Below are 12,237 nucleotides of genomic sequence, written 5' to 3' on the forward strand. Positions count from 1 at the left end.
GCCTTGGTTAGGTGGGGGTGCAGAGCATGCAGTGCAGTAAAAAGCCCTCCCGGAATCAATGCCATTGGGTGTTTCCCAACCCTTGGAGGGCAACAAGGTCTGTGCATTTACCCGGAGCCATAGAGAACCTAGACAACATCCACCGCTGTCCCATCACTTTTTGAGCGCTGGAGTTTTTTTTTTGTCAATAGTTTGTGCTCTCAATAGGTCTGACTGGAAACTGGTTTATTTTAGCCACACACCAAACAATTGCCAATGCTGGGAGATAATCTTCCATGAACAGTATGGAAGAAAAAGCAACAAACAATGAGTACCATGACACAGGAAAAATTCACTTCTATAATTCTATATTATCACTTCTATAATGATTCACTTCTATAAGTGATACTCCTTTTAAATTCCTGAAAACATGATCTGCTTGGTTGGAGTATAACCATGAGCTAAACATTTGTACATCTTTTCTCTCCCTTTTTAATGTGTAAGATAATCTGTGAAATGGAGCCCCCCCCCCCCTTCCCCCACCTTTCTCCTCATACTAAATGTTCTTTAATTACCTATTTTTTAATCTTATTCCTTCCTTTTCTCTGCCCCCTTTCTAATACAGAACCCTTAGCTTTGTGATTCTTGGCACTTTTGGCATAATTTTTCTTTTGCATTTAACTATTCCTTGCAAATCCATTTATCAGTCCCCTCCACCACCCACAACACTGAGATTGCCACTGTAACTGATGTTGTCACCCTCTGTAATGGCTATTCTAAAATAGTCTCCTTGATTGCATTCTCACCAAGGCCCACCCTTGGATTAAATACCTAAATCAGCTGGTGCTGAATAACCCCTGCACATAAAAACACTTAAAACACCAGGACACAGCTTATCCCTCAAATGTCCAGAATCTTTTAATATTCATATAAAAATAAACAGGCAACGTGGATAATGTTGGTATTCACAATCTGCTGAAAAGATTGAGATCACTGACAGATCTACTTTTATCATAGGCAATTCTCAGTTACACATTCCTTTCCTGGAGATGAACTCCTCTGCCATTCCCCGCACCTAAGTGAATTCAAACCTCTACTAAACAGTCTTTCTGCTGTTCAACAGTGTGACTGTTTTAACCGTCACTATGAGTAAAAGACAGATACTTAATGGTTTGGATTGCTTCAAGTGGGACAGTAATATTTGTCAGCAATATCTCTCCTGAACTATGAAGATTTAATCCCACTTTACACTGACACTTAGATGTGTATTCCATGTATGTCAAGGAAAGAGACCCACCGACTGTCCTTGGCAGTCTTGTCCTATTGTCTGTTTTTACCCCTTCATGAAGTCTCGGCTCATGTTTGGGGAAATATGCTACAAGGAATTGCTATGCTCTTCGTACTGCCTTGAATAATCACTAAGCTCTTGTAAGAGCTTGTTCCTGTTTCACTCTCTGGGGAAAGAGAGGTTCACCCACGGGAACCTGGAGCCTTGACATACGTCCAGGGTGGGTAGGAGACGGCGAGACCCTAACCAAGCTGCGGCGGTTCATGGGGTCTGAGGTGGTTATGGTGTCTGGTGGAGTGCTTGGAGCCCTCGGGAAGCACTAGGAGCATCAACAGAGGTACCCAGTCGGGTGCCGGTTGATCCATTACAGTTCATAAAGTCAGGTTTATTCGCTATTAAACAGCTACCTGTTTTGACAGTACTCCATAGATCTTTAGGCTGATAAAACCGTACATACCACACCAGTCAGAAGGTAATAGCCAATGCTGCACTCCCACAGAATCTGCAATCTGTAACAGTCACCCTCCCAGCCTTGGTGTCAATGAGCAGTAGTGGTGAGCTTCCTTCTCTCCTCACTTGCAGTGCAATCCCAGCATTGTCTCCCTGGCAGAGTTGTTTTTTTCTGACATACAGCAGCCTGTCCCTCACAGGGCTGCTCCATCTTGCAATCCACTCCTGCCTTAAAACTTCCTTTCACCTTCAGGCTGATGCTGCTTCACTGCTGTTCAACCCTCAGGTCAGGGTCACCACTTTCCTCACAAAAACATAAGAGGACAGAGCATTCTCCTTTTGATACATATAAAAATAAAAAATAAACTTTTTATTAGATTAAAATCCTACTTACAAAGCCACTAGTCTTTCAAGCATTTTAATGGCTACCCATTCAGCATATACTCCTGTCTGAGGCCAGCACCCGAAGACCTATCTGAATGTAGACCTTCCCTCTGCACACACTCCTACCAAAGACCCAATGCGTTTCGAAGACTTTTACGCTTTACAGTGTATTACCATTTGACCGGTGTGGTATGTACTGTTTATCAGCCTAAAAATCCCTGGAGTGCTGTCAAAACCGGTAGCTGCACGTTGAGCCATTGTTTACTTTGGAACCGAATACAATCTTTGGATTAATCCAAGGTCTTTATCCCTTCCCCTAATCTACTACCCATCCCTGGTATCGCCATACTAGCAGTCAGCTAGCTGGTTACCGGTATTTTGTGTTTTTCTCTTTTGTATATGGATGTCGCTTAATATCTAGAATATTTTTTCTGTAGCATACATGCTTACTTCCTCTGTTTAACCTGCAAACTGAACATACGCTTTTGTATTTCGATTTCAAAATTTAATAACATTTTTGTAAAATAGGATTATATACAGTCATGGCCACACATATTGGCACCCCTTGCATTTCTGTCAGATAATGTACCACTTCGCCCAGAAAACTGTTGCAATTACAAATGTTTAGGCATTCTCATATTTATTTCCTTTGTTTGTATTGGTATGACACAAAAAAGTGGAGAAACAAAAAACCAAATCTGACACAATCCACGCAAAACAGCAAAAATGGACTGGACAAAATTATTGGCACCCTCAATTTAACATTTTGGTAGCACACCCCTTACACCGCTCTACTGGAATTATGGGCCACGCTTCTTTTGCCAACTGCTCCAGGTCTTTGCCGCTGCTGCAGTTTTGAAATCTCTCCACAGGTGCTCTATGGGATTTAGATCTGGACTTATTACTAGCCAGTTCCGTACTCTCCAGTGCTTTGTTTAAAGCCAATTCTGAGTGCTTTTTGACGTGTGCTTTGGGTCATTGTCCTGCTGTAAGACCCATGACCTCTGACAGAGACCCAACTTTCTGACATTGGATTCTACATTGCACCTCAGAATTTTTTTGGTAGTCTTCGGATTTCATAATGCCATGCACACAGTCAAGACAGCCAGTGCTTGAAGCAGCAAAGCATCCCCAAAACATCAGTGAACCACCACCATGTTTGACTGTAGGGACTGTTCTTCTTCTTCTTTTTTTTTTTTTTTTCAACCACTTGCTGACCGCCCTATAGCAGTTCAGCACTGATATATACGTGATCCTGCACTTCCGGGTATCAGGTGTGACTGCACACTGCCAGGGGCTCGCTCCCGCTGTGATTCTACACAGCGGAAGCTTATTAGTGGGCCCGCGGACCCGATGTCCACCGGCACCCGCTGATCGTTCTGTACACAGGCAGAATAGCGATCTGCTTATGCAAACAAAGTAGATTGCCATTCTATCTTCTATCAGTAAAAAAGGCATGGGTCATGTGTTCCTGTAAAGCAGGAACACTGATCCATGCCTTCCACTAGAAAAAAAGAACCTAACCACTACACTGAAACATCAGCTAGGCACATTGTTAACCCTTTGATTGCCCCTGATGTTAACCCCCTCCCAGCCAGTGTCAGTACAGTGACAGTGCATATTTTTAGTGCTGATCATTGTATTCGTGTCACAGGTTCCCAAAGAAGTCAAGTGTGTCAGTTCGATGTCCGATTTGTCCGCAGCAATATCCGTCTCGCTGTAAGCCGCTGATCGTGGCCATTACTAGTGAAAAAAAAAGAAGAAATAAAAATTCCATAACTATATCCCATAGTTTGTAAAGGCTATAACTTTTGCGCCAAACCAATCAATAGCCGCTTATTAGCATTTTTTCTTTTACCAAAAATATGTTGCAGAATACATCTTGACCTAAATTGATGAAGTGAAAAAATAAATTCGGCGCAATATCTGTTTAAAAATATTTCTGCTAATATACAAAAAGTGGTTTTAATGGTGGGTGCTAAGTGATTTTGTATATTATTAGCAGAAATATTTTTAAACAGATATTGCGCCTAATTTATTTTTTCACTTCTCACATAGCATTGCTATGGTTCAGTTGCTGCATCTCTGTTAATTTATTCTTAGTATTTTTTAATTACATTTGGTACACAAGTTTCCTAGGCGCTGGTTCCTTTACTAATCTAAATTGATGAAGAAATTTCGATTTTTATTTTTTTACTTGGATAGGTTTTATAGCCGGAAGGAAGAAATAAAAAAAGGCAGAGCTTATCAAATATCACCAAAAGAAAGCTCTATTTGTGGGGAAAAAAAGAAAAAAAAAAACTTATGTACAGTGTCGCACGGCCGCACAATTGTCAGTTAAAGGAACGCAGTGCTGTATTGCAAAAAAATGGCCTAGTCATGAAGGGGGGGGGTAAATCTTCCAGAGCTAAAGTGGTTAAAGGCCTCATTGCTTTTTCTCAAAACCGAATACTGGGCTATACCAAAAAGCTGTAATTTTTGTTTCGTATGTCCACGGCAAATTCTCCCAAAAGGATTTTGGCTTCCTCAGGTAAGTTTTGGCAAACTCCAATTAGGCTTTTTTATGTTTGTGTCTGCAGCGGGCTCCTCCTGGGTCTCCTACCATAGCATCTCTTTTCATTCAGATAGTGATGTATAGTGTGAGCTGACAGTTGTACCCTATGCCTAAAGGTTGGCTTGAATTTGTCTGGAAGTTGATCGAGGATCTTTATCCACCATTCAAACATTCCTTTGTTGCAGTCTTTGATCAGTTTTTCTCTTTCTTTTATGTCTAGGGAAATTAGCTACAGTGCCATGGGCTGTAAACTTCTTGACAATGTTGTGCACAGTGGACACAGGAACATTAAGATCTCTGGAGATGGGCTTGTAACCTTAAGCCTGTCCATGCTTTTCCACAAGTTTTATTCTCAAATTCTCACACAATTCTTTGCTGCGCTTTCTCTTCTCCATGGTCCGTGTGGCACACACAGACACACAACAGAAAGCTTAAGTACATTTTTCTCTAAGCTGGTTGCGGGTGTGATTTTCTATATTGTCAGCACCTGTTAATTGATACAGGTATGTTTAATTGCATATTACAGAAGCATCACAAACTTGGATTGCAATTATTTCTTACAATTTTGAGAAGGTGCCAATAATTTTGTCCAGACCATTTTTGGAGTTTTGCGTGGAATGTGTCCGATTTTTGTTTTTTGTTTCTCCACTTTTTTGTGTCATACCAGTACAATCAAAGGAAAAAAACATGAGAATGCCTAAACATTTGTAATTGCAACAATGTTCTGGGCGAAGTGTTGCATTATCTGACAGAAGTGCAGGGTGCCAATATTTTTGGCCATGACTGTAGTTTCATACCTCTTATCTGCTTGACAATGGTTTTACCTTTCATCTTTGTACAGGACAATATTGAGAACAAGTTAGACTCCAGGGAGTGGCCATTCTGTTCAGAGTGTCCTTCAGCTTGGAATGGTTCTGGAGCAGTCAGGTAAGTGTAAGCTTATATCATTCCATTTAACATGACCATTTTTTGAAAGTTTGTGTATCACCATTACCTTTATTGAAAGCATACAAGCTATATTGAAGTGTTAGAAATCTAAGTTGTTGGTGTTCTGAATATTCATAAAATATCATATAAAGCACAGCCTCAGTGAGTGCTCATATTTCATTATTTTGCAGTCTGTTATTAGGACTTAGAACACTTGAAAACAGAGGTACAAACTTAATTCAAGTTTCTGAAATTTGAGCAAAGAGCAAATTTTGGGAAAATATAGGCTTTGTTTTGCTCAGCCTATTCTCCGTTGTAATTCCCATGGGGCAGATTTTGGTAAATACAGCTTCTTCTTCGTTCTTCGTTTCTTGTTCTTTTTCCTAGGCAATTTTATGATGATCTGATAAAGAAAGGTGCAAGAAAGTGCACAAATTCCATAGCAGTGCCGTGTCACAAAATAAACTTTAAAATTGCAATTAAAAACATCAAGAGGAAATAATTTGAAATAAGGTAAAATTATGAATACCTTGAACTTTATTTCCAATTTTGGTTCCATTATCTTGCAAAACATCCCAAGAGTGTCGAAATCTGGAAAGGTCAGTGTTGAATTTTAATATCTTCAGCAATGAGATTAGAGCTGTGACACACTGGGTGCTATCTCAAGAGAAAGCCTTACTTACTAGTGGAGCTAGAGAAAGACCTTTCGTTTTTGAGCGTCATGGCTTTTGGGGTTTCTGGAGGATTAAACATAGCCACTTGTATGACTCCTACTTTTAGTTTAGTTTAATTTGTGCATAATAATTGGAATCATTAGGTGGAATTTGGCATCCCTTAATGAACAGCAAAGTTCATCAATCAGAAAACTGCAATTTTTCATTAAGCGGAGTTCCGGCCACCCAAAAAAAATTTCAATGAAAATCCCCCCGGGACAGTCAGGGCTAGTACATTCCACAATGGATAGCCTCTGATCTGATTCGGTTCGCACTTACCTTTTTAGAAGAAATACTTACCTTGAAAATTTCTTCTCCAGCGCTGCCATCTCAGGTGTGGGCAGCTGAAGCCAGCGCGATCCTCTTCCGTACTCTTCGGTCCCACGATGCACTGCGCCGGCCCCGCCGTCACATCCGGGGCTGCAGCGTCATCCCTGCACAGCTTCTGGGCATGCCCAGAAGCTGTTTAGCAAGGTATGACGCGCCTGCACCGGAACTGACGATGGGGCCGGTGCAGGCGCATTGATTCCTGGGAGCGATGGCGTTCAGCTCCCAGGAATCATTGCAAAGCGGAAGTGACATCGCGGGCCGCGGCCACCGGGGAGGAAGTAGAAGGAAGGCGAGTATATTTTTCTGCAATTACAGGGTAAGTAAAAAAAAAATCGTAATTATCCATTTCCTTTTCAGGTGACCTAGAAGCAAGCGGATGGCCCAAAATCGACTATAGGCAACTGTAATTTTTCGATACTCAAATATATGCACCTCATATACAGTATCCTCACAAAAGTGAGTACACCCCTCACATTTTTGTAAATTTTTCAAAATAACTCAACACACAGCCATTAATGTCTAAACCGCTCGCAACAAAAGTGAGTACACCCCTAAGTAACAATGTCCAAATTGGGTCCAAAGTGTCAATATTTTGTGTGGCCACCATTATTTTCCAGCACTGCCTTAACCCTTTTGGGCATGGAGTTCACCAGAGCTTCACAGGTTGCCACTGGAGTCCTCTTCCACTCCTTCATGGCGACATCACGGATGTTGGTGGAAGTTAAAGACCTTGCGCTCCTCCACCTTCCGTTTGAAGATGCTCGATAGGGTTTAGATATGGAGACATGCTTGGCCAGTCCATCACCTTTACCTTCAGCTTCTTTAGCAAGGCAGTGGTCGTCTTGGAGTGGAGTTTGGGGTCGTTATCATGTTGGAATACTGCCCTGCAGCCCAGCCTCCGAAGTGAGGGAATCATGTTCTGCTTCAGTACGTCGCAGTACATGTTGGCATTCATGGTTCCCTCAATGAACTGTAGCTCCCCAGTGTCAGCAGCACTCATACAGCTCCAGACCATGACACTCCCACCACAATGCTTGACTGTAGGCAAGAAACACTTGTCTTTGTACTCATCAACCCGTTGCCGCCAGACATGCTTGACACTATCTGAACCAAATAAGTTTATCTTGGTCTCATCAGACCACAGGACATGGTTCCAGTAATGCATGTCCTTAGTGTGCTTGTCTTTTAGCAAACGTTTTGCGGGCTTTCTTGTGCATCATCTTTAGTGTCTGAGCACTGATGGGCTGACCCCCCCCCCCCCAACCCTTCTAACCTCTGCAGCAATGCTGGCAGCACTCATGCATCTATTTCTCAAAGACAACTGCTGAGCATGGTATGGTCTATGGCACAGTGGCCAAGACTCTGTATGGTCTTGGCCACCGTGCTGCAGATCAGTTTCAAGGTCTTGGCAATCTTCTTATAGCCCTAAGCCATCTTTATGTAGAGCAACAATTCTTTTTTTCAGACTCTCAGAGTTCTTTGCCATGAGATGCCATGTTGAACATCCAGTGACCAGTGTGAGAGTGAGAACACCAAATTTAACACACCTACTCCCCATTCACACCTGAGACCTTGTAACACTAACCAGTCACATGATACCGGGGAGGGAAAATGGCTAATTGGGCCCAATGTGGACATTTTCACTTAGGGGTGTACTTACTTTTGTTGCCAACGGTTTATACATTAATGGCTGTGTTGAGTTATTTTGAGATGACTGCACACGTTACACTGTTATACAAGCTGTTCACTCACTACTTTGTAGCAAAGTGTCATTTCTTCAGTGTTGTCACATGAAAAGATATAGTAAAATTTTTGTGGTGTACTCGCTTTTGTGAGATACTGTACATGTCATTGTCAGGAAGCCGTTCTACCAGGATTATGGCTGTAGCTATGATCCTGGTATCAAAATTTGGCTCTGGTGATGGGCTTTCCTGTAAAAGTGATACAAGCAGTTCTTTAGCTGCCCTCCCCTCATCTGTGCCGAATAAAGCCAGAAGCAACAAGGATTTAGTCGCTTTAGTTTTTTTGTTTACAAGCCATTACTGCTTTGTAAAACATCTGATCGATCATATCGATTTTGGTTTGATCAGATTCATTTAAGGGCAGAGGAGCCCTAATAGACCCAAGATTTCTCAGTAAAGAGCACCTGTCACTGCTCATGCTATCACAAGGGATGTTTGTTCTTTCCTTGCGATAGAAAGAAAAATATATATAAGCCCAATTTAAAGAAAAACGAAAGCCCCCCCCCCCAATGCTTATGCACAAATCTGAGCACATACGTAGGTCCCACACGTGTGTATAAACGATGATCGCACCACACGAGGTATTCTCGTGAATGTTGGGGTGAGAACAATAATTCCAGCATCGGGCCTCCTAATTAAAGCTGGCTTCATAGCCTGTAAAGGCTTTTAAAATCTTGCCTATGGATAATTTATTGTATCTTTTTTAGTCTGTCTTCATTCCACGGGTGATTTTTTATTTTTTTTTTTTTTTAAAGCGTGACATGTTCGGTATCTGTTTACTTAGCATAACATCTTTTCTCTAGCGCTCATTGACAGACGTAGTCCTCGGTGATACACCACCTTCGGGTTATGTTGCCTCCACAGGAGCAGGACTAGACAGGAAATTAAAAAGCTCTGGCCACACCCCAGGGGCAGTCCCAGAGGGTATATCCTCTCTCTCTCTGCCTCAGCAAATCAGTTATTTTCTGTCTAGTTAGGAGTAAGGACCTAGATACCTTGCTGGGATCTTAGGTCCTGGCAAGAATTTTTTCTTAAAGGATTTTTTTTTTAGACAGCTTTTTTCTCCAGTGTTCCTGTGAGATCTTCAAGCAAGAAAGCTGAACTGGGCGACGGGCTGGATGTTGAGATCCGGTGGTCACCCCAGTTCAGCCTACGAGCGCGTGCAGGCCATAGCTCCGCGCTGGGTCGGCCGCGACAAAGTCCCATTAAAGGACTGTCCACGCGAGTTAAACGTCTCGCTGAAACGCCAAAGACCATGAGTCACGGCGTCCGTATCGGTCGACAGCCCTCCCGCCCCGGTGGAGAGGGGTACTGTCAGGAGTTGGTGCCCGCCTGGTTCCGGTATGGTGAGTAGTATGTTCCCCCTTTCCCCCTGACGGGTTTTGTGGTGAACGCGGGCCCCTCTCTGTATGGTAAGATAGAGTCCCTTTCTATCCTACAACATGACACAGATCCTCCTACTTTGAGTGTGATTTTATGTGTGCAAAAAGCCAGGAGGCTTGGTTTGGGAGCTAACAATCTAATTGTATACATGTTTTAAAGATGTAATCTGTGGCATTCTGGGAATCTTATGGGTTAAGAATAAGCTACCTACCAGTCAGAAGCCACGGACATGTAGACTGCCTTCCTAATCAGATCTCCAGCTATTAGCAGGCCTCCCGAACGGCCATGCGGTCCGCCAGGGCCGGTACCGCCAACCACGCCATATCCCCCATGCAGTGAGAGTGTTGTGTGCCCTGCAGCACACCGCTATTAAGTACGGGCCGCCGCCATTTTTTTTGCTGGATCGCACGAGCCGCCATTTTGGCGTAGCCTCGTGTCTCCAGCATGGGGGCGGCCATGTTTGAGGTGATCCAAACACCTCGTGGAGCTTGGGGGAGGCGCCGGAAGGCGTACAGAGGGGCGGAGCCGCCTCCTTTCTTCCTGGGCAGCCAGCCAAAAGACTTCCTGTTTGTTAAGACAGCGCTGTAACCTGTTGCAGTTAAACTCTGAGCATCAAGTGGTGAGCCTGGGGGTCTATCTCTCTCTCTCTCTCGATCGATAGGGATCCCTAGCAGGTAACACTAAGGGGCTTTTGTGGCGCTGGGGGTCGAAAAAAAAAAAAAAAAAAGAAAAGTTTTATTTTTGAATTATATTATCCAGGAAGTAACTGGAGTTATCATGGACCCTGCCACACATATTCCCCCACCTGTTTCCCTCGAGGGGGCCACGGGACCTGCCGGTGCACAGAGTATAGAGTCATTTACAGCAATTTTGGAGTCTATGGTGGCTCGGGTGGAGGCGGCCTGTCAGGGACGGGGGTCAAGGAAGCGACCCCCGCCTACCCCTATACCATCTGACACCTCTGACTCAGATTCAGAGGTGGTCACGGCAGTTGCAGGTTCCTCTGCAAGGGCTGTTATCCCAGGTAAAGCCCCCTCAGACAGTGAGGAGGACGCTTCTTCTCCTGCTATTATTCAGGAAGAAGCATTGGTGGACGCACTAGTTGTAGCAGTGCAGGAAACCTTAAAACTTGAGGCTTTACCGGCAGAGGCAACTGAAACAGAGATTCCTTTTGGTACTAATAAGCCCATCAAGACGATGAAGGCTTTTCCTGTACCTAAATGTTTCGGTAATCAGATTAAAGGAGAATGGGAGCATTCTAAACGTACCTTTACTATTTCCAAGCGTATTGCTAGACGCTATCCGTTTGAGGAATCCATCATTAAGAAATGGACGGTACCACCAGTCGTGGATCCGCCTATTTCCAGGCTGAATAAAGCCACGGTTATTCCAGTGGAGGACACTTCGTCCTTTAAGGATCCGGTGGATCGAAAGATGGAAGCAGAGTCCCGCACCATCTTCTCTCTGATAGGGTCAGCTTTTAGACCAGTAATTGTTATTGGTCTAGTTTCCCAGACACTTACGGAATGGGCGAAAATGGTACGCCAAGATCTTAGGGGAAAAGATATTCCCCAGGAGACATCTGATTTGATGGAACAGATTATACAAGGGCTACAGTTTATCTGTGACGCAGCCTTGGACACTACTCCCTTATTAGGGCATGCATCTAAGACAGCGGTGATCCTCAGACGTGTGCTGTGGTTAAAATGCTGGTCAGCTGACCTAGGTTCCAAGAAGACCTTGACAAATCTCCCCTTTCAGGGGAATCGTCTATTTGGGGCCAACCTAGATGAAATCATTAAGGATGCCACTGGGGGCAAGAGCACTTTTTTGCCACAGGCTGCTAAAGCTAAGGGACCTCGCAACAAGCGAGGACCTTTCTTTACCGCCCATAAAGGGCGCCCGGCTGGTACTAGCGGGAAAGGCAAGACTCCTCCAGGAGGGTTCAAGAAGGGCTGGTCGGACAAGCAAAGGACCAACCCAGCCAAACCCGAAGCAAAGGAGTACACAGCCTGAAGGTGCGCCCCCACCCGGTTTCAGGGTGGGGGGACGTTTTCACCGGTAATCAGGACATTAGATCGAGCATCAACCACTACTACCGGTGCGATTCTTCCCTTTCAACATTTAAGTACTACAGGAAGCGGTAATTACCGTTCCCTGAATAGATCTTTTCCTTTACCTTTTCCTAAGATTAGTCCCGATACCTCACAGGAATCGGATCTGGTTGACCAGATAGGCCAAGTAGCCTCTAGTCGGGTGACTTCGGTCCCTGAGGTTCAACCAGAAAAGATCACCTTTCCTGATAACTATCAGGTATCTGATAAATGTGTGGGAACAGAAAACGACCAGACTTTCTCGGATGGTCGGGGCCAGATACCTCTAGGGATGCCTGGTTCAGATCCAATCAGCGCCAGTGGTCCTAGAAATTCTAGGCTGGCCTCCTCAAGCCGGCCTGGCCGACTTGGACATGTTAGTCGTAGACGTTCC

At 44.0% G+C, this 12,237-nt stretch overlaps 1 protein-coding gene across 1 annotated transcript in view; it reads left to right on the plus strand.

Moving 5' to 3' along the window:
- Positions 1–12,237, plus strand: part of STXBP3 (syntaxin binding protein 3) — a 125,796-nt gene that overhangs the window by 95,119 nt on the left and 18,440 nt on the right. Inside the window, exon 17 of the mRNA XM_082266129.1 lies at positions 5,497–5,582. Within this exon, the coding sequence (XP_082122255.1) occupies positions 5,497–5,582 (86 nt within the window). The remainder of the gene's footprint in view (positions 1–5,496; positions 5,583–12,237) is intronic.

Source organism: Pelophylax lessonae (assembly GCF_965119305.1).
Source record: "Pelophylax lessonae genome assembly, chromosome: 8".
Lineage (NCBI taxonomy): Eukaryota > Metazoa > Chordata > Amphibia > Anura > Ranidae > Pelophylax > Pelophylax lessonae.